Source organism: Anopheles coluzzii, chromosome 2 (genome assembly GCF_943734685.1).
Source record: "Anopheles coluzzii chromosome 2, AcolN3, whole genome shotgun sequence".
NCBI classification, from domain to species: domain Eukaryota; kingdom Metazoa; phylum Arthropoda; class Insecta; order Diptera; family Culicidae; genus Anopheles; species Anopheles coluzzii.
In genome coordinates, this window is record NC_064670.1 from 43,240,747 (window position 1) to 43,264,158 (window position 23,412).

General features: G+C 43.6%; 5 protein-coding genes and 1 non-coding gene across 10 annotated transcripts in view; 2 read left to right on the forward strand and 4 right to left on the reverse strand.

Moving 5' to 3' along the window:
• The first annotated feature begins 2,354 nt into the window (after positions 1 to 2,354).
• Positions 2,355 to 4,378, forward strand: LOC120953512 (uncharacterized). The gene has a single exon (XM_040373516.2). It carries the CDS (start codon positions 2,479 to 2,481, stop codon positions 4,210 to 4,212), a length of 1,734 nt encoding a protein of 577 aa, XP_040229450.2. The 5' UTR covers positions 2,355 to 2,478; the 3' UTR covers positions 4,213 to 4,378.
• A 1,922-nt stretch (positions 4,379 to 6,300) lies between these two features.
• LOC120951844 (uncharacterized) lies at positions 6,301 to 9,878 on the reverse strand. The gene is made up of 4 exons (XM_040370815.2): positions 9,418 to 9,878; positions 7,277 to 7,387; positions 6,748 to 7,200; positions 6,301 to 6,672 (listed from the first exon to the last, which is right to left on the reverse strand). The coding sequence occupies exons 1-4, from the start codon at positions 9,583 to 9,585 to the stop codon at positions 6,517 to 6,519; spliced, it is 888 nt and encodes a 295-aa protein (XP_040226749.2). The 5' UTR covers positions 9,586 to 9,878; the 3' UTR covers positions 6,301 to 6,516.
• A 1,951-nt stretch (positions 9,879 to 11,829) lies between these two features.
• On the forward strand, positions 11,830 to 11,911 carry Trnas-gcu (transfer RNA serine (anticodon GCU)). The gene has a single exon. It is a non-coding gene; the product is annotated as a tRNA-Ser (tRNA).
• Positions 11,912 to 14,426: 2,515 nt separating this feature from the next.
• On the reverse strand, positions 14,427 to 15,913 carry LOC120951267 (mitochondrial potassium channel-like). Its single transcript, XM_040369869.2, has 2 exons — positions 15,312 to 15,913; positions 14,427 to 15,222 (listed from the first exon to the last, which is right to left on the reverse strand). Exons 1-2 carry the CDS (start codon positions 15,795 to 15,797, stop codon positions 14,767 to 14,769), a joined length of 942 nt encoding a protein of 313 aa, XP_040225803.2. The 5' UTR covers positions 15,798 to 15,913; the 3' UTR covers positions 14,427 to 14,766.
• A 916-nt stretch (positions 15,914 to 16,829) lies between these two features.
• LOC120951268 (mitochondrial potassium channel-like) lies at positions 16,830 to 18,132 on the reverse strand. The gene is made up of 2 exons (XM_040369870.2): positions 17,562 to 18,132; positions 16,830 to 17,480 (listed from the first exon to the last, which is right to left on the reverse strand). Exons 1-2 carry the CDS (start codon positions 18,030 to 18,032, stop codon positions 17,025 to 17,027), a joined length of 927 nt encoding a protein of 308 aa, XP_040225804.2. The 5' UTR covers positions 18,033 to 18,132; the 3' UTR covers positions 16,830 to 17,024.
• A 2,495-nt stretch (positions 18,133 to 20,627) lies between these two features.
• The window catches only part of LOC120961075 (protein fem-1 homolog CG6966), a 44,232-nt gene continuing 41,447 nt past the window's right edge, over positions 20,628 to 23,412 (reverse strand). For all 5 annotated transcript variants that reach the window (XM_040384695.2, XM_040384693.2, XM_040384692.2 and 2 more), the window contains one exon: positions 20,628 to 23,390. In XM_040384695.2, coding sequence (XP_040240629.1) covers positions 23,205 to 23,390 — 186 coding nt within the window. In that variant the 3' untranslated portion in view covers positions 20,628 to 23,204. The remainder of the gene's footprint in view (positions 23,391 to 23,412) is intronic.

A 23,412-nucleotide genomic window follows, 5' to 3' on the forward strand; every position in this document is an offset into this window, starting at 1 on the left:
GCTAGTGGATGACGATTTACCAGTTTTCACCGTTCTTGTTCTATTTTGACGATGAGAGAAAAACAACCCCATGATAAACACACCCGTTTGTCGTACCCGTATGTGTGTGTGTGTGCTGCTCGTGTCGCAACCGTGTGCGTGTTTTGCTACCGACGAATCTCGCCAACGGTTGAGCAGATTTTCCTCACCTCCCTCCGCGGAACGGCGTGTGAGTGTGATCGATGCAAGCGAAAGTGAAACCCCTCGCTTACCTCTTCCTGTCTTGGCGAGAATTTCCACACCAGCCCGCAAAGAACGGTTTGCTATTTTTGCTCTGACGTCATCGGGAAAATGATACGTCTTCGCGTGCACAGGCTAGCGGACGTTGCCATTTCTGCACTGCCGAGTGTCGAGCATATTCTTTGCTGGCAGGGGCCCGAAGTAAAGAGAGCGGACTGGTGCAGGGTGGAGCGGTTGAAAGCGTGTTTAATTTCGCGTTGTTGATGCGCTGTTTCATTTTTGCGTGTTATTGGCAAACGGTAAGCAAAATCTATGCGACACACACGGTACTGTGACGTTATTGTTTTGACTTCACTCTCTATCGTGACGTGTCATTGCTTTGAACAGCACCTTTCGTTGTAACGTCAAGGACAGCATGGTAACGGCGCACGTTTTTTTTGGGGCGTAAATTTCACTCAGCTTAGCCAGGTGTAAGCCTTATGATAAAATCATCTAGATGAACATGGGCGTATTATTGCCGTAAGGGAAGGTATACATTCAACATCCCCATATTTATGCTTATGGAAAAATATATTTTTCTGTTTAAGGTTGTTTGCTTTACCTTAATGTAGCTGGCTTCCTCGAGTCTTTATAAAACAGTTCTTAAAGCTGTTTTGTTATGCCATTTTACGATTACACGCTACAATAATTCGAGACAGGATGTCTTTGTTGCGGAAATAATATGGGAAACCCTACAAGGCAAGTTGGGGAAAAGCACCGTGCTAGAAGAAAAACAGCTAGCCAGTTGATGTTATAATATAAAATGTTACAGTTGTATGTATTTCTCATGTTCTTTATGATGGTACCTAAACCTTATATGAGTAGCCTTGGGATAAGTTTGGCTATTGGAGACTAGTTTTATTTACCTATGACAAGATAGTAAGTTGGGCGCTTGTGTCTATAAGGAGCTAAAACCTATGATGGGTTTCTTATTAAGTTGAACTACTTGATGGCTGCACCACGAGTATAGCCAAATAATAATTTAATTAGTTTCTCAATATTCAATTCTATTTATCCTCATGTTTTTCTCATATCTAAATATTTGATAGGGATAATCATCTTACCTCTTTTTTATTTGAAAACAGTTATGTTCGTTCCGTACGTACCTTCTGAATAAAAAAAGCTTGTTTCAAGCCTTACCTATTTAAACGTCATTTAAATATTAATTACTGTCTAGCACAAGATTTGTTTTGAATTATTTTGTTGTAGTAAACAATACTTCTTCTATTGGGTGTAATGCCTTACGTGGACATGCCGGCCTATAAGGCTTTCCCGCCCTGGCAGCAAACAATACTGCTTTACTTTTAAATAACAACATTTTACAACGGCACAGATTGATATTTGTAACCGTTCATGTCGAATTTTCTTCATCCACAAACGTAATGGATTTTCAGTCGCAACGTTGGTGGTCTCATTGGTTGATTGGTTCGAAAACGAATGGTACAGGAAGAATAGTTCAAACACGATGATGCAAGAAGAACAACCTCTTCTTCAACGTATCCCAGCTGGCACGAGGCCAGTCTTGATTGTGACAATAGTATCCGCTTTTGAAGGACAGCTATTTTAAGCGATGCTCCTATGGTCAATACAATTTCTCTAACACAAACGGTGACGTCGATAGTGTGTCCAGGCGGAGATTGAAATTGCATTCGTAGGGATGACTGCAAAGGTTGCCCTCTCGTAAACAGTCAATATCAGCATGCTGATGCGAATGCTTTCAGCTAGATAAATTTGTTCTATTGTAGTCACATTACCATTGCCTTTATTTACGATTTGCTTGTCCATCAAACAATATCAACTGTACCACTTGGGTAGATGCATTTTGCCTGATATCTTATTGCTACTGCAGCTAACCCTTTAAGAGCGAGCGGTTTATGTATTCTGTGAGATAAAATAACATTAATAAAATTTACATGAATTTTAAACAAATCTGTCATCTCTGCTCGGTCCTGAGAAAACAATTTTTCAGTACTCTTACCGAAGAGCACTCCCAGAATGATCTATGCATAGATCCATAACATACGCAAATAATTTTATTAACAATATCTCTGACGCATTTGATGCTCTTCAACTGGATGATAATGCTTGTCTATTGATTGAGTCGCCTTTCCCGAATGCATAAAAGAGAGTTGAAGCAGCTTCTCATTCACAAATTGCTATTGCAGCTGCATAGTTGTGGTTCTATCGTGCATTGTAGACCTCTTCATCCCTGCTAAAAGCATGTGTGGTATTCTTTGTATATTTACGCAATATACATCAACAGACACAAGCCCACACAACCGCACAAGTTGCAATGGAGAGTCCTCACAGTGTAGTAGTCTTTCGTGTGATTCCTTACGGGAAATGGCCTTTCGGCAATCGAGTAAACAGCGGCACCGAGGTCCCGATCAAACTGGCCTGTGCGTTAATGACGAGTATGGATTCGTGCTGGTACAGGAGCGCCTTTCGATTGTTGGAGTGAAAACTGGACGGCAGCCCCTAACTTCAACCAACGACATGACGCATCTGGTAGCTAACGGAGAGATTTACAACTTTCTTCATATGGCGTCTCTTATTAACGATGCGCTGAAATTTGAATACTACACACCGCGCAGTGATTGTGACGTTCTGGTAGCTTTCTACGAGCTGTTTGGAGCAGATCGATTATTGCAAATTGTTCGCGGCATGTTCGCTTTCGTGCTGTACGACTGCAGCACCCATCGGCTGCTGGTAGCTCGTGATCCGGTCGGCATAGTGCCACTTTACTATGGTTGGGATGACGCAGGGAGTTTGTGGTTTGCCAGTGAGTTAAAGTGTCTAGTGAGTTGCTGTGCTGAAGTAAATGTGTTCCCTCCCGGCCATTCATACTTTGGGCCAAGGGAGAGTTTTGTCCCGAAACCTTACTTTCAAGCACTATGGATGACGGAAATTTCTACCGCTAGAGTCGACCTGGAACTGTTGAAACACCACCTGGAAAGCGCCGTTGAGTCACATTTGCAGAGTGAGGTGCCGTTCGGTGCTCTGCTTAGTGGTGGACTCGACTCTAGCCTGATTGCCTCCATCGCCACACGCATACTTCGCGCACGCACAGATAATTCAACCTTTCGACTAAAGACATACAGCATTGGGCTGGAGGGAGAAAGTCCTGATCTAACGTATGCACGCATGGTGGCTGACCACATCGGCAGTGATCACACCGAGGTACGTTTTACCATCCCGGAGGGCATAGACCTCGTACGGGACGCTGTGTACTATGCCGAGACTTACGACGTCACTACGATCCGCTGCATCGTAGCGGTAATGCTGCTGGCAAGGGCCATCCGCAGCGAAGGCATTAAGGTGGTGCTCTCGGGCGAGGGGGCCGATGAGCTATTCGGCGGCTATCTTTATTTTCATCGTGCCCCGAGTGCGGCCGAGTTTCATCGTGAAACGGTGCGCCGCGTACGAGGACTTCATCTGTCCGATTGTTTGCGTGCGAACAAAGGCTGTGCGGCCTGGGGACTGGAGTTAAGGGTTCCGTTTCTCGATACCGATTTCTTGCAGCACGTAATGTCCATCAGGCCGGAGGATAGGGCGCCCGGCATTCCGTCGCACGATGATCACAGTGCGCTGGAAAAACGCATTCTTCGACAAGCGTTCGCCAATGGTAATTACCTTCCGCCGGAAGTGCTCTGGAGGCAGAAGGAGCAGTTTTCCGATGGAGTTGGGTATGCCTGGATCGATGCCATTGCCCAGTGGGCTTCGAAGCGTGTCACTCAGACGGAATATGCAGCTGCCGCCGATAGATTCCCCTTCAACACGCCGACAACGAAAGAAGCGTTCTACTATCGGAAGCTATTCGAGCAAATGTTCCCGGGGGAAAGCTTTGCACGTACGGTGCAACGGTGGATTCCACGCACGGATTGGGGTTGCTCGGAAGATCCGTCCGGTAGAAAGCAAGACGTTCACCGAGGTCATAATAGGCGAGAACAGTAATAGAATGAGAAAGATACAGTGAGATGGTATTTTGCTTTTCATTTCTGTATTTTCGGAGAATGGTTGTAGGGGCTTCTTTTGCTTTTTTATAGTTAATGTGCATTAATGCTTTTCATATTCTATGTACATTCTTGTAATCGGAGTATTGATAGTGAAAAGTGATAGTTGTACCGAACATTAAATTGAAAATAAATTATGACACTGTTCAATGAGCGCACTATTTAAATTCACTCATTGAATATTCAAACATTAAACCTTTAGTAGTTGTTTGTTATGTATCAATAAATCTGCATCGATAAATGCTTCTGTGTGTCTTTTTGTCGATGCAGGAGCACAGTTACTGGTACCTACTTCATAGACGGCACTGCAGTTAATCGACAAAATCATGCCAAAGACTTGGGCGTTCTTCTTGATTCAATTTTGAACTTTAAACAGCATATCGATGACGTTGTAGCCAGAGGAAACCAACTACTTGGCGTGGTTATCCAGACAACTAATGAATTCTGCAATCTCATGTGCATCAAAGCTGTCTACAATAGTATCGTTCGTTCGGTTCTGGAATATTCGTGCGTCGTCTGGAACCCAACTACTGCTTCTTCAATTGCTCGACTTGAACCGATTCAACATAAGCTCTCGTGATATGCCCTATGCCTACTTCCCTGGCAGAATCGCAATAATCTTCTTCCGTATGCTGCGCGGTGCCGTCTTCTAGGCCTTGAACCTCTTTCGGCTACAAGACGCAATGCACAGTGCTCTTTCATCGCTGGTTTGTTAAATGGCTCTATCGACTCATCGCCTTTGTTGCATCGAGTCGATATCTATGCACCATCACGAACACTTAGGTCTAGAGAAACTCTACGGCTCGCTCAACCCCGTTCCAGTGCTGGTCGGTCTGACCCTATGTTCCGCATGTCGGCTATTTTCAACACTGTTTCGGATTGCTTCAACTTCAACATCTCAACTCAGTGCTTCAAGGAACGTCTCTGGCTTCTGCCGTAGCCGCAGTGAATTGCGATACAAATCTTGATTTTGCTATGTATTTTTTTGTGTACTGTTAGTCATCTTAATTAGGCCATTGAAGATTAAACAATAAATAATAATAATAATAATAATCAATTGCCCAATCTATGAAATCATTATTTCAATGTTTGATTAGAAGACCATGGGGATTGATCTTGGAACACTGATCTTTTTCAACATGATATCACTTTTCCTATGTATTTGGTTTATGAATTAACGCTCGTTTAACAACACTCACCCAGCAATTTAAAGATCTCCGGTTGGTCTTCGTTTCTTTCAAGGGTCATTTGGGTCATACCAAATGAAATGTCAGATAATTATTGTGCTCACTACACCACTTTTAACGCCTCCAACAATCAACACCCCTTTTGTAAACACTCCTTCGAATGGAGTACAGTCCTTTCTTTAGTTTCTCTCACCAAATTACCCGTATCGCGTTCAATTAAAAAAGTACATGCTTATACCATCGCCTCATCTATCAAATCAAACATCGAAAGTTTGAAAGAAACATGTTTTTCTTATACCCTTCCCCTCGTTGGGTGGGTGGTTGACGCACCCGGGTCATCACCTTTCCGACCTAGCCAGTCTGTGTTAACAAGAACATCAAACACTTGTCCTGGCCGGCATGCACCATTAACCACGTTACAAGCCGGGCAGCAAGCAAGCTGGGCCCAATTAGAGGAGGCGGCCCGCGGGAGCTAATTTGATTACAAATTTGTTAATTAAACTATCGCAACATTCACCCACTGTGAGTAACATTGTCCAGTCGGTGGCTTGATTGGTTGGATCGAGCTCCGGGTTAGTTTGGGGTTCGCTCGGAAGATGACACAATCATCAGGACAGTGCGGCGACAACGAGTAATGAACGCTTCTCCGGAGCAAACAGCGCATCGAGAAGCAGCGATGGAGCTGATTGAGCATAATTAATTACACCCACTGTGTGTGCATAGTGTCTTAAAAGGTTGCCGTTTGTAGTTTTTTTTTTCTCTCCAATTATGTACGTATCCTGTTAGAGTCCAGAGTAACTAATACCATTTATTATTGTCTTTCATTTTAAAAAATCCACAAGCTTTTCGTTACTCGTTATGCAAACGGTATATTTTATTTCTTTCTGTAAGGCTTGCGAAGGCAATCGTTGAATTCCACACACATGAGACTTAAATGAAAGATGAACTTTGGAATGGAATAAAGACACGTGAGCACAACACAAACATCTCGATCGTAGATGAAGGAAGATGGCACTGACAAAAACTGCTGCTGCTATTAAGATGGCAATTTAAAACATTCAGTGCAACCGTTTGACTAGGGCAGTTACGACGGCCAGAGCCGCGATGGCGAACATCGAAAAGTCACCGCGTGAGGCACCACTCTGGCAGACCTTGCGCACCGAAGTTGTCGACAGACCGCGACGCCGCAACAGATTGCGGATGCTTTGAATATCCTGCGATAAGGACATTACACAGTCATTATTACCGACGTTCACAAGTTTCAGCAGTTTCCCACTTTGTCAACTCACCTCCGGTCCCAAGCTCATCGGCACACGCGACAGCACGATCGTAAACAGCTGACCCCCCGGCAGACTCTGGCAGAAGTTGAGCACGAGCTGATTGTTGACCGCCTTCAGCACCTGCACCGTGCCGGTAAACTGAACGTACTGCAGCTGTATCATCGAGCCGGACTGCGGAGAGGCCGAGATCCAGAACCCGGGCATCGATGTGTTGTAACGCAGCGTGTACTCCAGCGTGTGCTCCGACTCGTCCCAAATCAGGCGTAGGTTGCGCATCGTGCGCGGTTCATGCTGCAAATACTGATGGTTGCCCTGCTGACGGCGCTGCTGATTTTGCTGCTCGTACGAGCTGCTCGGGCTCCGACCGCCGTAGCCGTACGACGTCGCAAAACGGTCATAGTTCGTACCGGACGGGTTAGTGCGGCCACCGTATCCCGTCGATTGATCGTATACGGAGGTTGTCTGGGTTGGTGGAAGAATCGATTAGCATTTAATGCCGACGGTACGGCGATTATCCGTGGCTTATTGTAACACCTACCGCGTTCGTCACGTCTGCCAGGTGGATTACAACGCAGGTTTTGTATACCGATTCGCCCTCCTCGCGACTGTCGTGCGTGATCACTTCGCTCCCATACCAGATGCCCATAATCTGTGGGAATAGGAGAAAGGGTTGTGAAGTCCGATAACAGTAATATTTAGCTAGACACTAAGGACGGACAACGCATGTAGATGTGAGCGTTACTGATACTGAAATGTTTCTTTTTTCTATTTACTTTAGAGAAAATTAAAGTAATGCAACGAGTTCAGATATCGAATAATTAATAAGTAAATTGAATATTGTAAAAATATTCAATGTAATACAGGCGTCCCCCGAGTTACGACCCCCTCGAGTTACGAAGATTCGCAGGTACGACGATTTTGACTTTGACAGTTAAAAATGTCATTGAGAAGAAATGTATGCATTTTTTTTGAATTTCTGAGCTCATAACCGTTACAAATACATTTCCATAGATTCCACAACTTCCTGATCTTGAATATCTATATCGTTTAAACGGCTTCTGGAGGAAAATTAATACATTACCTTATAATATTTTAAATTAAATACACGATTTCATAGATTTCGACTCTTCAATTTTGGTTATAGACTTTATATTCACAGATATTCGACATACGACTATTTCGACTTACGCCTTGCTTTAGGACATTTTTTCGATCCTAAATGCAGTCGTATAAGATAATGCATGCCACGAACATATTTTTTTAAACAAAATTAAACAATTTAAGCAATGCTGATTAATGTTAAAAACAAACAACCTTCACTTGACTACTAAATGGACCTAAATTGTTAAATAGGCACAGATCAATAAATTATTAATCTACGTTTGGCTAATGTGTGTTTTAAATAGGATTTTAACGTTTTCATATTGATGAAGTAGTTTTTCACTTGGAGTTGATTTTATTAAATTATTATTATTTATTATCCGGCGCTACAGCCGTTTTGCGGTCTTGGCCTGCGTCAGGAATGATCGAAAATTCAATCAAATAATTTATTTTAATACAGGAGCCAAATATTCGTTCATCTGCTCATTTTCTTGCTCATTTAATTTGCTTCACGTTAATTTCCTATACGTTTTTAAACATCTTTATTTCAACAAATATTCGTTCAAACCATGTTAAAATAATTTTGTTATACATTAGTTAAAACGGACCAATAAAATGTAAAATGTATAAGTCTGTGTGTTCGATTCAATGAGCTATGTGGAAAAAAGTGTTCCAAACACATCCCAGACAAACAATATCTGCTAAACGCCGCACTGTAAGCTACCTTCTCCCCATCAATGAATGTTCTCAGCCAGTGATCGTTTTCTGCCATAAGGTTAATTGAATCGACCAAAAGGGCCAGCCGGGCACGGATGAAGCATGAGTGTCATAGACGACTACGGGTGTTGACGGTTATGATGCAGCGATAATCGTGCACGGAACGCCCATCGTGTCATAATTGCTGTCACTGGTTTACAAAAAAAAGACGATGACTCTATTATTACGATCGTTCTAAAACACTTGAAATGAAAGCATTATCGCTGCGCTTTACAATGATCTTACGTGATAAGGCCGACTAAATACAAAAACACACTCGTTAGTTTGTATTTAACACACTCACACCTTTACACAAACCTGCTAACAACAACTATTGGTATTGCATTACATTACTGCACCATGAGATCATCCGAAACATACATTCACATACACAACGGTACTTTATGAATTTGCATTGATCATTCACATTGGCCCAAGGCTGACGCGCATTAACACACTTTTTTGCATCCATTCAATGTCCATGAGCCGACAAAACCGAACGCCTTCATTAAAGCATGCACTATTCGCTGGGAAATGCAACCAAAACCACCAACTTGCTCCATGAAAGCGAAATCAAATGCAAACCGCTCCATCAAACGGCAAGGGCGATCAACTGCAGTGCGTGTGATGCTCCCCCGATGCACCCTAGCGAGAGAATACCGGGGCGAAAAAACGTCAAAACCGTTCGCCCAGTGTAGCTGTACTGGACGACGATTGGGTTAATTTAACGTCCGCATGAAATCATGTGTGAACATTGTCAGCTATTGTCGAACGATCGTCGAAACACGGCATAGAGAAGCAGCAACTTCCACCCAGACCTACCTGGTCAATGTCGAGGCCATGCTGGGGATTGAAATCCGTACAGTGCTGCGAGGGAGCAGTGCCACGGTTTTCTGCCGAGCTGGATCCGTACCCTTGCGGGACACTTCCTGCAGACGCGTGCTCCAGCACAAAACCACAAAAGACGGCCAACAGCGAATGGAGGATCATTTTGCTGTGCACTTTCGTCACTTGTTGTTGTTTAATTTATTCTCGTTTTAGTCGATACACTTATTCGTTGCTTATTCCTACGCGAACGTTCACAATCTGATCACGGGGAAGGCCTTGAAACTGTTAATCACTTTGCTCGCTACTACTTCCCAACATAACGCAGCTTAACCCACACACTTCACTATGGTTGGCAGAAGCTTCAACACATCAACGATCGAAACACAAGCGAGAACCGAAACCGAACCGACGCCGCAAGAGATGACATCTGACTGAACGCGCGGCCCGCTGAAAACGCCGTTTTTGTACCGTGCGCGGTACCACCGTCCTGCTGCTAGCTAATCGCAATCGAAAGGGAGCACACAATGGGTGCGCTGGAACAAGCGTGAGCAAAAGCATGTTAGAGAGAGCGGGTGAGAGATAGAGAGAGAAAGTAATGTTTGTACTCACCCCCAATGTTCCCTTTTTAAAACGATTCTCCCCTTTGCTATCCCCTTGGACACGATGGTGCTCTGGTGCAGCGGCCAAAGAAGCGGCCGGCTGTATGAGTGTGTGTGTGTGTGTGTGTATGTTTACGGCCAGGAATCGCACCCGAATTAGTCAAGGTTTAGGTTTGGGGTCAATGAGGGAAGCCAACCGAACAAAACAACATTTAGCCCGCCGATACAGAAAGTGAAACCATTTCCCTCCCTATAGGGCGTCCTTTTTGGTTCAGAAGTGGTCCCATGGGAGGAGGAGTATGGGGCGCAATGTGTGCAATGGGGCGTCAATGACGCCCGGAGGGACGGAGGCGCTCGTGTCGCCCGTTTGGCGGGAAAAGTTCTACGCACGGCGTAGTAGTTATTGTTTCTGCGATGCAGACGAGGAAGGCCCGATTTCCCCCCGAAGCACAAGCGGTGGAGATGTTTGCAAAGGAGAGAGCTGGTGGAAGATGAATCGGTTCCGGATAGTGCAAATAGGGCCTGTTTTACTTTTATGGTGGTATGATTTTGGCAATTGGCTTCAGACACGTCGCGCAAATGGCGAAAAGGGACAGCCGTGTGCTGAATTTTGGCTTGCTGCTTTCGGAGATTTGGGTGAATTTGCTCACGCTGCGAGTTGTTTTCTATGGCTAGTAACTTGATGCGCATGCTGGATGTAAGGACGGTAACCTAGTTTTTCTCTTCAACATTATCAGACAGATTTTAGATAAGAATAGAGCGCTATTCGTTGAACAAAATCTTTGTTTTTTATTTGTGAAGTTTCATTTCGTTTTCAGCAAATGTTGATAAACATCATTCCATTTTAAATATGATTTTAATACTCTGTTCGTTTAGGGAGTGTATTTGCCCTTGTTGTCTTGGTCATTAGAACCCTTAGAATCCTTTCAATGACACAATAACTATCTCGCAAACACGCAAGGGATGGATTCTTGGACATAAGAACTTATTATTGGTTCACACACTCTTAGTGCGAAGATAGTTGAGTTGTATCATTGATGCTCGTAAGCCAAGGTCTTCGATTAACGTAAGCATTTAAAATGCCTATCTCAGAAACACGCAAACCACACCACGCAGCAAGTAAAGCTCATCGAAAATAATGTATTCACTCGATCAAACGATCTAACGTGCATACGCAAATTAGATTACTTCTGACCGGCCAACCTCCCGACTGCTGGAAAGCCGATGCAGTTGCTCTACCATGCAGTTGCTGGAAGTCATCGTCTTGGTTACCTCACGCTCGCAACACGCGTGACTCACTGCCATCGCTCCAGCGCTCGTTGCGCTTTCTGCCACTTGCGGGGAATAGCGTTCTGATCGCATCAAGAACATCTTCTCCTCCACCCGCTCGTCGTTTAAATGATGAACACGTTGATGTGTTTTGGTCGACCACCGCAGTCACCGTCGCCACCACCATTGTATGCCTTGTATGGGTGAAATTTAATTTAATAAACTGGACAATTAAACAACACTCCAACCCCTTTGGCCCCCTTTTAGCTGCGGAGTTTGTTTGGAAACCGAAACGATTATCACACTGTGGATGTCTGGAAGGAATGTGTCTCAAAGGAGATGTTTAACTACCCTGTGAGAGAAACACAGGAGGATAGGCCTTTTTGCAAACTATCTTCTCATTTTATTCTTTGTGTTGTAACTTCAAGATTTCAAAGGCTCGCAGTAAAAATTATGGCCATTAGGGTGCGAAGGCGTGCGAGAGAGAATCCAGAAAAATAGGCTACTACTAGGTAATAAGCTTTCCCCATCCAACTGCGACGAGGTGGCCGAGTGGTTAAGGCGTTGGACTGCTAATCCAATGTGCTCTGCACGCGTGGGTTCGAATCCCATCCTCGTCGGGCATTACGAAACATTTTTATAGTGTAATATTAATTAATGCAACGTTAATATTTAATCGGTCGTATCTGGAACGGGGACGGGACTGGTAAAGTTGATGAAAAAATAGTGGTTATAAATTAAATTAAAAAAATTACGTTTAACCGTTGTTTGTTTGTGATCTGCCCCCGTAAAGTGCAGGATAAGACAGAGGGAAAACTTTACCCCTTTTACCCCTACCCCTACTACCGTAATTGTGTAATCTTCTTATAGTCTAAGACATCTAGCATCATGAGTTTCGAACTTTCTCCGGTGCTTTGTGAGAATGCTTCAAAGCCTTCAAATAACTCATCCCACTATTGGATGGTTTTCTTCATATCGTCAAGGCTCTTTGGCACTTCCCCCTGTCCTTCCGTTACTGTTGATTAATGTGTCAGTCAAATTCTCATTGTTTGGAAGGAAAAACAAATTTTCCTTCCAAGTTTTTGAAGTTCAATATTTGATCTGTACGCAAAATACATTCAATGCCTTCCAATAGCAAATAGTTGCTATATAGATAGGGGTTGGTTTGGGCTAGTTGTTTGTACGAAGCAATGTTTACGTGTTTTTCGTTTACTCACGATGAAGTGGAAATTCGGAACATATAACTTCGCAACTAGTGGGGCATTTTTTTCGTTAATTTGTTTGTTACTCTTGGCTGCAAATAATGACGAAAGAACGGGTATCGTTGTCTAAGCTGTCAAGAACGGCGTTCCTTTTCTTGAGCGTATTGACCTGTTGTTTAATTGTTTTAGGCTCCACCAGACATTTGTTGATCAGTTACCATGACAAACGCGAGTTACTCAATGTAAATTTAATATTATTGATAAATAGTTTTGCTATCGATAATAACAACGATACAATTGTTCCTCACTAATGTTTTATTGCACCTTGCCGCGATGCATTCCGTTTCTACCGCTGTTTCACTCTCGTCTGCCCCATACGTGCATCGAAACGTGCGCCCATTGCCCATTGCCCAAAACCCTCTTATCATGTTTGGCGTGACGAGTTCCGCCGCGGCTGGATGCACGCGGCTAGGGCCAACTGGGAGCTTTATCAGGTACCGAATGAGGAAGGAGAGTGAGACAGAGAGCAAAAAATCAAATACTTTACACATTAATCGGCGTGCTTAACACGAGAGAGAGAAAGAGAGTAATCACATTATACGCGGCTCCGTGTTCTAATCTAATCATGTCCGACGGGGGAATGCTATATTTGTTTACACCGTACTGCACCTTTGTTCGATTCGCCAGTTCTGTTCTCTCGCAGGCGCCAGACGCTACCGAACTGGCTGGCATCCGGAATCGCCCGCAATCAGGTCCGCGGTATTGATCAAAGTGCAAATACGGTGGGCATGTAATTGGCGTTGGTTCCTGTTGCCGTTTTAGAAAGCCGTTCCTCAAACCCCAACCCACTCCGACGACACATTGCACGCGAGCAAGGATACGATGGAACGTCACACACTGTACCCTGAGGGCAGCTCGCTTGTGGCCACTGCCAAGCAGCGTGCCGAATCGTTCGATTTGCTCGACGAGCTGGAACTGTTGCTGCAACGGAAAGGACGTTGGCCGGTGTTCCTCGTGACCTTGATTGCGCTGGCATTGTGTTTCCTCGTGGTCGGTTTACTGATGGCCACCGGGATCATGTTGGTGACGTTCCTGCTGTTCATCTTCAACCACGAACCGCCAAACGAGACAACCAGTTCCCTAAATTGGCGGGGGGATTTTTAAAATGTACCGCTCATTGTTGCAATACAATAAATCTGCTAAACCCTAGAGCGATGGGCTTGTGCTGGTTTACTACGGGACGATCCTTGCCATCTCTCTAGCGACGCTTTACTAAGTCGACTTGTGTCAATCATCAACTGCGGTCGAGTGCTTAGCGTGAGGAGATTAGATCCAATTGTATTTTCGTGATGCAACGACGGAAATTGAATTTAATCGACCGGTTCCCATTGCCGGCTCTTTATGGGACGGTTTTAATCGTCCCGGGCGACCAGACGCTACCAGATACCACCTACGCGTCTACGGAAACCGGGTCAAAAAAAGCGCAAACCAAAACTTCACCAAGCCAAACCGGGCCACCGAGTGATGGGGGGGGCACACTTTGATGGGGGGAAAACACCCGACAGCACGAGCGCGACACAACGGTTCAGTGAGTATTAATTAAAATAAGCGTGGGCACTGACTAGCCCTTCCAGCGGCTGATGATGAGTCGAGGATGTCGTCTTTTGTAATCCGAAAAATCCAATAGAAGAGCTGGACGATGAAACAAACCATAGCGCTTGGTTCTCCGTGCGGTAAGGTTGAACCCTTGAATACTCTTTGACCTGCAGCAGAAGGAGTCTCGTTAATAGTTAGATCAAAAACAATAAAAACATTCCCTCTGTTAGAGAAATACAACCCAAACTAAATAGAAAAAAGAAAGAAAATTAAATTCAATCATGCCCAATTTAATAACGCAACCCAAACCATCACCATAAAACACATTAAACTGTGATACTTTTGCTTGAACTGTACAACGTTCAATGAAAGTAATTATTATATTTGCATCCATTCCGTATCGCGTGTATCGATCATATGGTTCCTATCCTACCGTACCAACTATGCAATCACGCCCTGTACCAGTCAACAAATGCAACAATCCTGTAAATTGTTCTAAACATCATAAATGCTCTTAGTCGATAGGGCTTAATGGTTCAGGTTACCCGATACTATAACACAGACCTAAGCGTTTGGTAATCAATTAAATTCTCTCCAGCTGAGTTTCGAAGCCGGGGCAAATCTGCCACTACAAAAAGGCTCCACATCGGTATACCGATAAAGTAACTCCCCCTTCGCTAAGCTTTTGGTATGAAAACACGAGCGAATCGCGACAAATGCCGTCGGAAGTACCCGCCCCAGGACTCGGGCGAGCTGCGTGCCACTCGGCGCTGCTCAGCTACCCGTTTCTCGCTCAAATAACGGTTCCATTCAACGTTCATTCGTCCGATGGACGTCTCTAAGTTCACCAGCTGCTTCTCCATGCCGGCCAGCTTCCGATTGTTTTCCTCGGCCGCTTTCCGTATCGTTTCGAACTGGGTGTTACGGAAGTAATAGTTTATCGAGGTGGCCACAATGCCCAACAGTGCCCCTACGCCGGACGCAATGATGGACCAGTACTTTACGTTGTTCGCCTGCGTGCGTTCCTTCTCGTGGGACGTCTTGACCGCTGCCGTCAGGTGCGAGAACAGTTCCCGCTCCTCCTGGTCGATGATTTGAAAGATTTGGTTCTTCTCCTTCTCCCGTGCGAGCACCTGGAAGCGATTACGAAACCGAACGGATATGTTGAGAATGCATGGAATGGCCGTGTATGAAGTATCAAATGGTAAAGCATTTCACCTACATCAAACTCCTGCTTGATCAGCTCCACGTAACGATGCTCCCCCCGCGTTGCCTTCTGCAGCTCGATGTGAATGTCCTGCAGCTGTTTGCGCACCAACGTCAGCTCCAGCAGGATGTGCCGTCGACGTTCCTGGACGAGCTGCAGCTGGTCCTGAATTTCGATCACCTTGTTCTGCGCTACTTTCACCTCGTTCATACCGCTAAACTCGTCGTAGAATGATTGTGCCTCGTACAGCTTGCTTTTGGCCAGATCGACCAAGCTGATACGGCGCAGGGCCACATCCGTGCCATGCTTTGGACTTGGCCCTTTTGTCACCTGCTCCGATGCGATGGTGTAGTACTGGAAGGACTCTTTTTCCTGCGCACCCGAATCGACTGCCTTGGCCCGGTCCGCTAAACAACGGAATGAAATTATGTAATTTGTACGAAAGCATGACTGGTTTAGTCCATGCATGCTGCAGCAGACAGTAACTCGTGACGTGAGCATCGTTTCAGCAGTCTTTTACGCTTAATTCCGACACAAAATGCACCCTTTTTTCGTCGATGAAGAATGTAGTTTTACATTGTATGTTGTTTTGAAATACGTTTGCCACAGCGCTGTCAAATGCCGGTACATTCAACAGGGATCGTACACCATAGTTCGACTCTACAATTACTTTTTTAATTTATGATTTCACAATCTACCAACGATAATATTATGCAAATTCAGAAATTACCATGCAACAAATAATATTTGAAGAATGTCTCGTATAAATGTCTGATTAAAATAAATAATCCTGTTTCGTACCTTCTATCCAACGGTTTAAAACCCCTGCAATAACAAACCATTGTCCAGTGAAAAAATGATCTCAGTGGTTTGCAAAAATGTCCGTTTAACCTTCGTTTCTATGACCAAAAATACACCCTCATCTTTATGACCACCTACCCGGGTAAGTAATACATTTTATAAGGGAATTTGTATTTTTATTGGTCAAAAAATGTCTTATTCAATTTATTCTATGCAGCTATAATATAAATATTTCTTTTTATTTTATAAATTTATGAAGTATGGCTTTTAGTTACATAAATTGAATGCATAGCAATTAGTTCAACTGACACTAATACACCGCCATTTCTTCCCGACTGTCGGTGCAATTATTTCAATCTATGTGACTTTAGAAGAATATTAAGAGCTAGAAAACTTTTGGAATAGATTCTATAAATATAACTACATGCATTGCTATACATATCATTACAAAGTTAGCGACTAATCGAAACCAAAATCCTTTATTGTATGTGTTACCTACCCGGGTAGGTGGTTATAGAAGTAGGGGTAAAAGTTGATTTTATTTTTTAAAGCACATTTAAAAAAAATTAAAAATTCTGAATTTTTTGCCACTGTTGTAAAACATGTTTCTCTAAGCATTCTAATTTTTTTGGATCGATTCGATAATCCTATAAAAAGTTATCATAAAAAGTATAAGTAAAACATACCCGGGTAGGTGGTTATAGAAATGAAGGTTAAACAATTGTTAGGAGGTTTTGGGTTAACTTTGTATTACATTATAATACAATTCTTGATTTATAAACAGAAATATCATTATGATTATATTCTTCCAAAATACATGGTAAATCCTCGATTACAAATGTGCTTCGAAAATTGGCATAACCTCTGCCGTTGTAAAACTATGAAATGAAATGTCGCCAATGAATTGTATACACCTAATCCGAACTGTTATGGATTTTTAGGAAACATGTACCGATAAAGCCGAACAGGTTGACGATATAGGCTGCTTCCCCATGACTCGGTGGACTGTTTCGGCAGCAGGTATCCGTACAGCCGGCCCGGCTGGCGATACAAATAGCTTCCCCAGGATTCAGTCGAAGCTGTCGCTTTGCGTGATTTCTCCTCCTCCACATACTCCAACACCGTCTGAAGCATCGTGCTTTGCTGCATCATGTGGTTCTGCACCTTGGCGTCCTTGTAGTGATTGTACCCGGCGTTTCCTGCGAATCCAATCACGGCCACCAGTGTGGTGAGGAATACCTTCACCAATCGAAGCGTGTTTGCTTCATGGCGCTCCTTCGCATGGACCTCGTTGAGGGCGTGTGTTAGCTGCATCAGCAGCAGTTGGTGTTCGTAGTTCAGTAGCCCTATCAGTCCATCCAGGCGCTGCTTCTCGGATAAAAGCTGCAATAGAGGAGGCGTGTAATGTGTAAATATTCCAGAATGTAAAGCGGTAACCCTGCTGCGTGGGTGACAAGTACGTACCTTGAATTCTTTTTTCAAAAAGTCTAAGTATTCGATGTCCTGATCCGTTACATTTTGCTGTGAGCTGTTCAGTTCCGCAAGTTGCTTCGTCAATTCTATGAGCTCCAGCTCGCTAGTGTTCCGTTTGTCCATTACGATGTCCAACTTGTGCTGCAAATCGTTCACTTTGCTTTGTGCTTCCTTCACCTCGCTGTTGCCCGTAAAGTCCTCGTAAAAATGCTTAATGTTGTAAATCATAAGCTTTCCTTGCTCGGTGAAACGTAGCTTGAGGGAACTCTGACCGTGCGTTACAAAAGGATGAGCAAATCCTTCAGGGAGGCTATCGTATGATGATGATTGACCACTGCCCTTTGAAAGGTTTCCTTGCTGTGTAGCGATGCATCGGTTGGAGTTCACCGGCAGTGGATTGATTATTAACAATTGGGAGTACATACGAACAGCATCTTTGCATATCATTTCTCGCAAAGCCATGATGCGTTTCGTGTTGTGCTAATGGAAAGTTCTCTAAGCAAGCAAAACTTTGCAGAAAGGAAAGCCGGCTATCGATATTTGCCCTACATGTTATTTAAAAACTGATAAACAATGCAATGACGTTTCCATCGAAATCCGGCAACAAACAACCCGATGAAAAACTTATTGGTTAAGATCAGGAACAACTCTTTGCTAGGGTCAATCTACACGATAGCGTTTTGAAAGTTTTAATTGAATTACAGGCGGTCCCCGAGGTACACGATTAATGGGGACCAAAAACGGCTCCAAAATACCGCGTAACCGTGCAACCAGACATATACACGCCGTGATGCATAAAAAATAGCCAAAATCAACATGACTGAAACAATTCACGCCTAAATACAAAGTCGGTATAATGTACAGGTTGGCCGAACGATTTGGCAACTACCCAAGCGCCAGAGATCAAGGTGTATGGATATAAGAAGGTGAAGTGCTTCAGAGCAAATTGACATTTCACGACTTGACATAACAATACTGGGGGCTCCGGTATTAAAATCGGGGAGGGCAGGAGAGGGGTATAGAAAATTGTATGCGATTTGACATAACAATACTCAATGATGGCGCCCGGAAAACGCGCTAACAATTCACCTCCTTAATAAACACACCTTGCCAGAGATTAAGTTTAACACTTTGACCGCCGGCCTGACGTCACAGTTTTTGAGTGAGCACGTAGCGCATGGCAAGAGAGCGATGAGAGCGACAGTTTCTCGTGCCATTGTTATCACTCTTTTGTTTCATTGCGATAAGCGGCGTAGCACATGTCGTTCTCGTTCTCTCTTTCCTACCTCATTCGTTCTTAAGAGAATCACTGAGCGCCAGATGCAAAGCTGAACGGTGAGCAAAACCGTCATGCGAATTTATATGACACGGCGCTTAAAGTGTTAAACGAGTGAAAAATCAAATACCTATAGAAAAAAACGGAAGCTCCATAGCTTAATTGGTTTGCTCAATAGATGGCGTATTGCAACACATCATTATATTGCTGCCCTTTTCTTGCAATGTGTTACATGTGCTTCATCTAATCATGGCCTATATACCCTTATGACAATTGCGACAATTCGCGCGTTCAACGAAATCAGCTCATTTCCAAATTTATGAAAAAAAAATCAGGCAGTTCGTGGTGCTCGCGCACGCTGCATGTGTGAACGCAACACGAATTTTGTCGGTTACGCGTTCAAAACAAAAATAAAAAACTTTGTAAAAAAGGTATTTTTAAACAGTTTCGGTCAATGAAAATGTTTTCAACACTAGTAAACAATTGTATTTCACACATTTTAACATTTTTTGTAAGGCCACAAGTCGTTTGAACTTTCAATTGCGCGAGTGCGTCGAGAGTTCGAGCCTATTTCGGTAAATTGAGCTGCAACCGGACTGAGCTACGTTCGTTGAGGTAGCGGTAATCGCTACTGCGGGCGTGCGGGCGTGCGTGCGGAAAAATCAAAATTATTTGATTCTGACGCATGCGGCTGCAAACTATCACCCGCAGCGGGTGTCAAATTCCATACATTTTCAGAAAACGCACGCACGCCAGCATCAACAATTACCGCTGCCTGAACGCTTGAATTGTCACATTGCGTGAAATAACTCTGAAAGTATTTGCTTGAAGATTGTTGAGCACCCTGCATTTGCGTCGATTTGTGTAATTGTAAACTACTGAATATCGTGTTCTATAAGGCCCGGATTAAGCGCCACAGATTACGCTTAAACTACTGGAAAATCAAATATCCATAGAAAAAAAAAACGAAAGCTTCACTGGTTTGCTAAATAGATGGCGTTTAATAAGACATTATTATATTGCTATCCTTATCTTGCAATGTATTTTCCTTAGCTTTAAATAATCATGGCCTATATACCCTTCTAATTTTCCGAGCAAAAATCAATAAGAATGGTCGGTCGTGTGGTCGTTCAGTGGATTTGTGGCACTTGGGTAGTTTTCATAGTTACTTTTTCCGGACGTGTTTGCATGAGAAAACGGACAAAACATAATATAAATTGAATTATGAAATGTTTTCGTGAGCAAACGTGCACAGTTTTGAAAATAAATAGACATAAATGGATTGTACATAGGTCCAAGTTTACAGACCCAGGCCAAACTGTCCTGAACTGATTTTGATGCTAGAAGAAGGTAAAAACTTGATTTAAATCGTCGCTCGCAGATGGCGTGTTGTTGTGTTGGTGAAACGGTTCAAATAAACGTAGAGCTGGTTTTCAATGAGTTGCGTTTATAAATTTCACACCGCATAGATCATTTGACCCAATCAACCTACTTGTTTTTTTTTCAAAACATTAAAAATAATTTGAAATGTGTTCAAATTTTTTTGAGTTTGGCATTAATCTGGCTCGTAAATAAACTGGGCATTGTGACTGTTTCTTATGAAGCAGAAGTATCACGCGAGACTAGTAGCTCTGTTTGTAAAATTGAGCTACTTTTTGTCGCGCGAGACGCTGCCGCTCTATGTCTATTTGAACGGTTAGATTTGCTATTGTACTTAGTAAAATAAATGCATGAAGTGCATACCTATGTTCGGAATGAAAATAATGTATATAAACCGATACTTGTGATGACTTTTTTTATTTTTTGTATGACATATTGTTCTGTGTTTTGTATGATACTAAAATATTTTTCACATTTCCAGTCACCATTTCTTGCTTGACCGAGAATTAGAATCATTTCACCTGATAAAGCAATATACTACCAATGGGAAGTTTCTTTTAATGACTGGTGGTTTATAGTCTTCTACGCGTGATGTATAAATTGAATAATCCTTTTCGCTATATTTTGATTCACTTATGTAACATTTATACTCTATTTTACCATGTATGGGCGTTTTCAATCACGTCATTGTAAACATTCTCTATTCCTCAACAACGCCACCAGTTCCGTTATCACTTTGTTTCGTTACACCTTTTTCGCTAGATCTTGTTTATTTATGGTAGGTCATCCCGTATCTCGTACTTCTAACGATATAGCTGCTTGTTATGTAATGAAGTTCTCATTATTGTTTCTCCACAAAATGTACATAAAAACACGGTGCCAATATAAACTACAGCAAGCGCGCAGCAGCATGTCGCCCAACCGAACACAGCACACGTGGTCGGGGGTTTTAGCTGATGAACGAATGACCACACGGCAACATTCACCATTCAGCAGTTAGCAATATTTAGATTCGTCCTACGATACTCGTTATCTAAAAAGCCTGCTTCTGTAGTTGCACCAACTAAGGCAGTCGTGTGGTTGGTGATCGTCAAAAACGTAAACCAAAACTATGTCCACCTCATGTTAGCACCGACCGTCACACCTTTATCCGGAGCTGGAGAAACAGCGGCAACATGTGTGTCGGGTTCAAACACTCCTGGCAGTACTGAAACTCTCTAATATCTCTTTTATGCTAGTCTAGTATGTGATACGGGTAAGGGGCCGGGCTAGCCCACTGCTTGCATGTGTTACTCACTGAACCATTCACAGGGGGGTCGTCGTCTAACTCATGTGCTTAGCTCGCTTCCTATTTTCTTGACGCGTACAACCAACCATCATCTCAGCATATGTCCTTGGCGGGAAGCATGATGCACTGTATATGGCATTACTATTATGTGAGGTTTCGTTTATTGAGGAATTTGCTTAAAACACGAGATCTATTATGAACTAAAAGCAGACAAAAAAGCAGAACCAAAGATAATATGTTTGCTCTCTCGCCAAAACGCATCTCTCACGAACCGTTTTTACGATTTTGCACTTCAATACCTCTCTGGCCGTCCTTCTCTCGTCGCTATCACACGGTTTTGAATCATTATTAACAGAAAGCTTCTTGCAGTGGGATGAGAGGATCTACGGCAACCACTGTCCGTTCGCTGGCACCCTTGCTTGTACTCTATGAACGCTCCATCATAAAGCCTTCCCACCGCACGAATTCTCTTTACTCTCCAACCCACTATCTACTCATCGTCTTCTTAAACATTAAAACCACCTCTTCTGGCAAATCTCACATAATTCAACTTTTCATGTACCTTTCTTGCATACTCTATGTTTGCCTTTTTTCATCGGACACAGTGTGCACCGTAAATACTAAACTTGAAATTTCATAATTGATCTAACATAACGATAGCGCTTTGACAAGTTAATGAAAGTATCTTTTTCTGGACGAATTTCTGCAACATTTTCGGGGAAGTATTTAAAAAAAATTGGCTGAGTCCTAACAACGCTTTGAATCAATCAGTAAAGAAGTAAAAAAATACCCAAAAAAGCCAAAACAAATCTACAAAAAGCTGTCGTTGGCAAACATTTACCTCAATTTGGTGTTACGTTTGTTTGCCGAATTTCTGGTTCAAATAAAACTGCTCCAGCACCAATCTACCAACGGAAAAAACGTATTACGAAACAAACATATCGATCTGCATACGATGGTCACTGTGCTCGAAAGCGTTACATTTCAACATTGTGCAGCACACATGATCACCGTTAGCGGGACGATCTTCGAGGAAAACGGTTCAACTTTCTGCCCACCTTAGCGCAGCAGCTGCACCGAAATGATACATGAAAGGAAAGCCCTGTTGCATCGTCGATGTCACCAGATCACTCCAAAGCCGTTTTGATGCATGCTCAAATCGTTGGCTGATCATCGGACTGCCGAAACTCATCTCACATCGTAGAGTCGTTGCGCAGACTGGACCGTACTGCTTTTTGTTTCGGATGTGTCCGTTCAAATGAATTTTTTGGCCGCGGCCGTTAGCTCGGACAGCCAACCTCACGTAACGCTTCTGCACTCTCTATCCCTCTCTCACTCCCGTACGCGATCCCTACAATCGCTTTTGATCACACTAATGGCAGCGAATGATGATTTGCACCGAAACGTCTCGCTCCTCATGGGCATTCTCGTATTACCCCCTCCCGTTTGCTGCAGTATCATCCCAAACGTCCCAAAACCACCTTTGGGGATTGTGGTAGCGACGGTTCCAACCCTTTCTAGCGAATGGTTGTAGCTTTGAAATTCACTTTGCATAGCCTATCTATTTCTACTCGCCACTGCACGCCACTGCTCAGTCGATCATGCGGCTGTAAAGCTATGACCCCCCTCCCGTCGACCCGACGCGTCAGGGGTCGAGCCTGTGGTAACCCGGAACGGCATGAACGAAGCGTTAGTGCGAGTCAACGAACGCGTGCAAGCACTTGGGAATCTCTTCCTGACAGTTGATTGCGTAACGCCTAATAGCACGGGCCGCCAGGCAGGATAGCCGGGTGTACTTGATTGGGTTGACCAGCTCGTGCAGCTGCTGGTTCTGCAACAGTGACTCGAAACAATCGCCGTCCACATTTCGCGTATCCTGCGATGAGGGAGAAAACGAA

Excerpts from the sequence above, each read along its gene's own strand:
- LOC120951844 (XM_040370815.2), bottom strand. The coding sequence starts at position 9,585 with ATGATCCTCCATTCGCTGTTGGCCGTCTTTTGTGGTTTTGTGCTGGAG. Across the intron at positions 7,388-9,417 it reads ATGGCCTCGACATTGACCAG|ATTATGGGCATCTGGTATGG; the intron begins GTAGGTCTGGGT and ends CTATTCCCACAG. Across the intron at positions 7,201-7,276 it reads TGGCAGACGTGACGAACGCG|ACAACCTCCGTATACGATCA; the intron begins GTAGGTGTTACA and ends CCACCAACCCAG.
- LOC120953512 (XM_040373516.2), top strand. The coding sequence starts at position 2,479 with ATGTGTGGTATTCTTTGTATATTTACGCAATATACATCAACAGACACA.
- LOC120951268 (XM_040369870.2), bottom strand. The coding sequence starts at position 18,032 with ATGGCTTTGCGAGAAATGATATGCAAAGATGCTGTTCGTATGTACTCC. Across the intron at positions 17,481-17,561 it reads TTTTGAAAAAAGAATTCAAG|CTTTTATCCGAGAAGCAGCG; the intron begins GTACGTACTTGT and ends CCTCTATTGCAG.
- LOC120951267 (XM_040369869.2), bottom strand. The coding sequence starts at position 15,797 with ATGCTCACGTCACGAGTTACTGTCTGCTGCAGCATGCATGGACTAAAC. Across the intron at positions 15,223-15,311 it reads TGATCAAGCAGGAGTTTGAT|GTGCTCGCACGGGAGAAGGA; the intron begins GTAGGTGAAATG and ends AATCGCTTCCAG.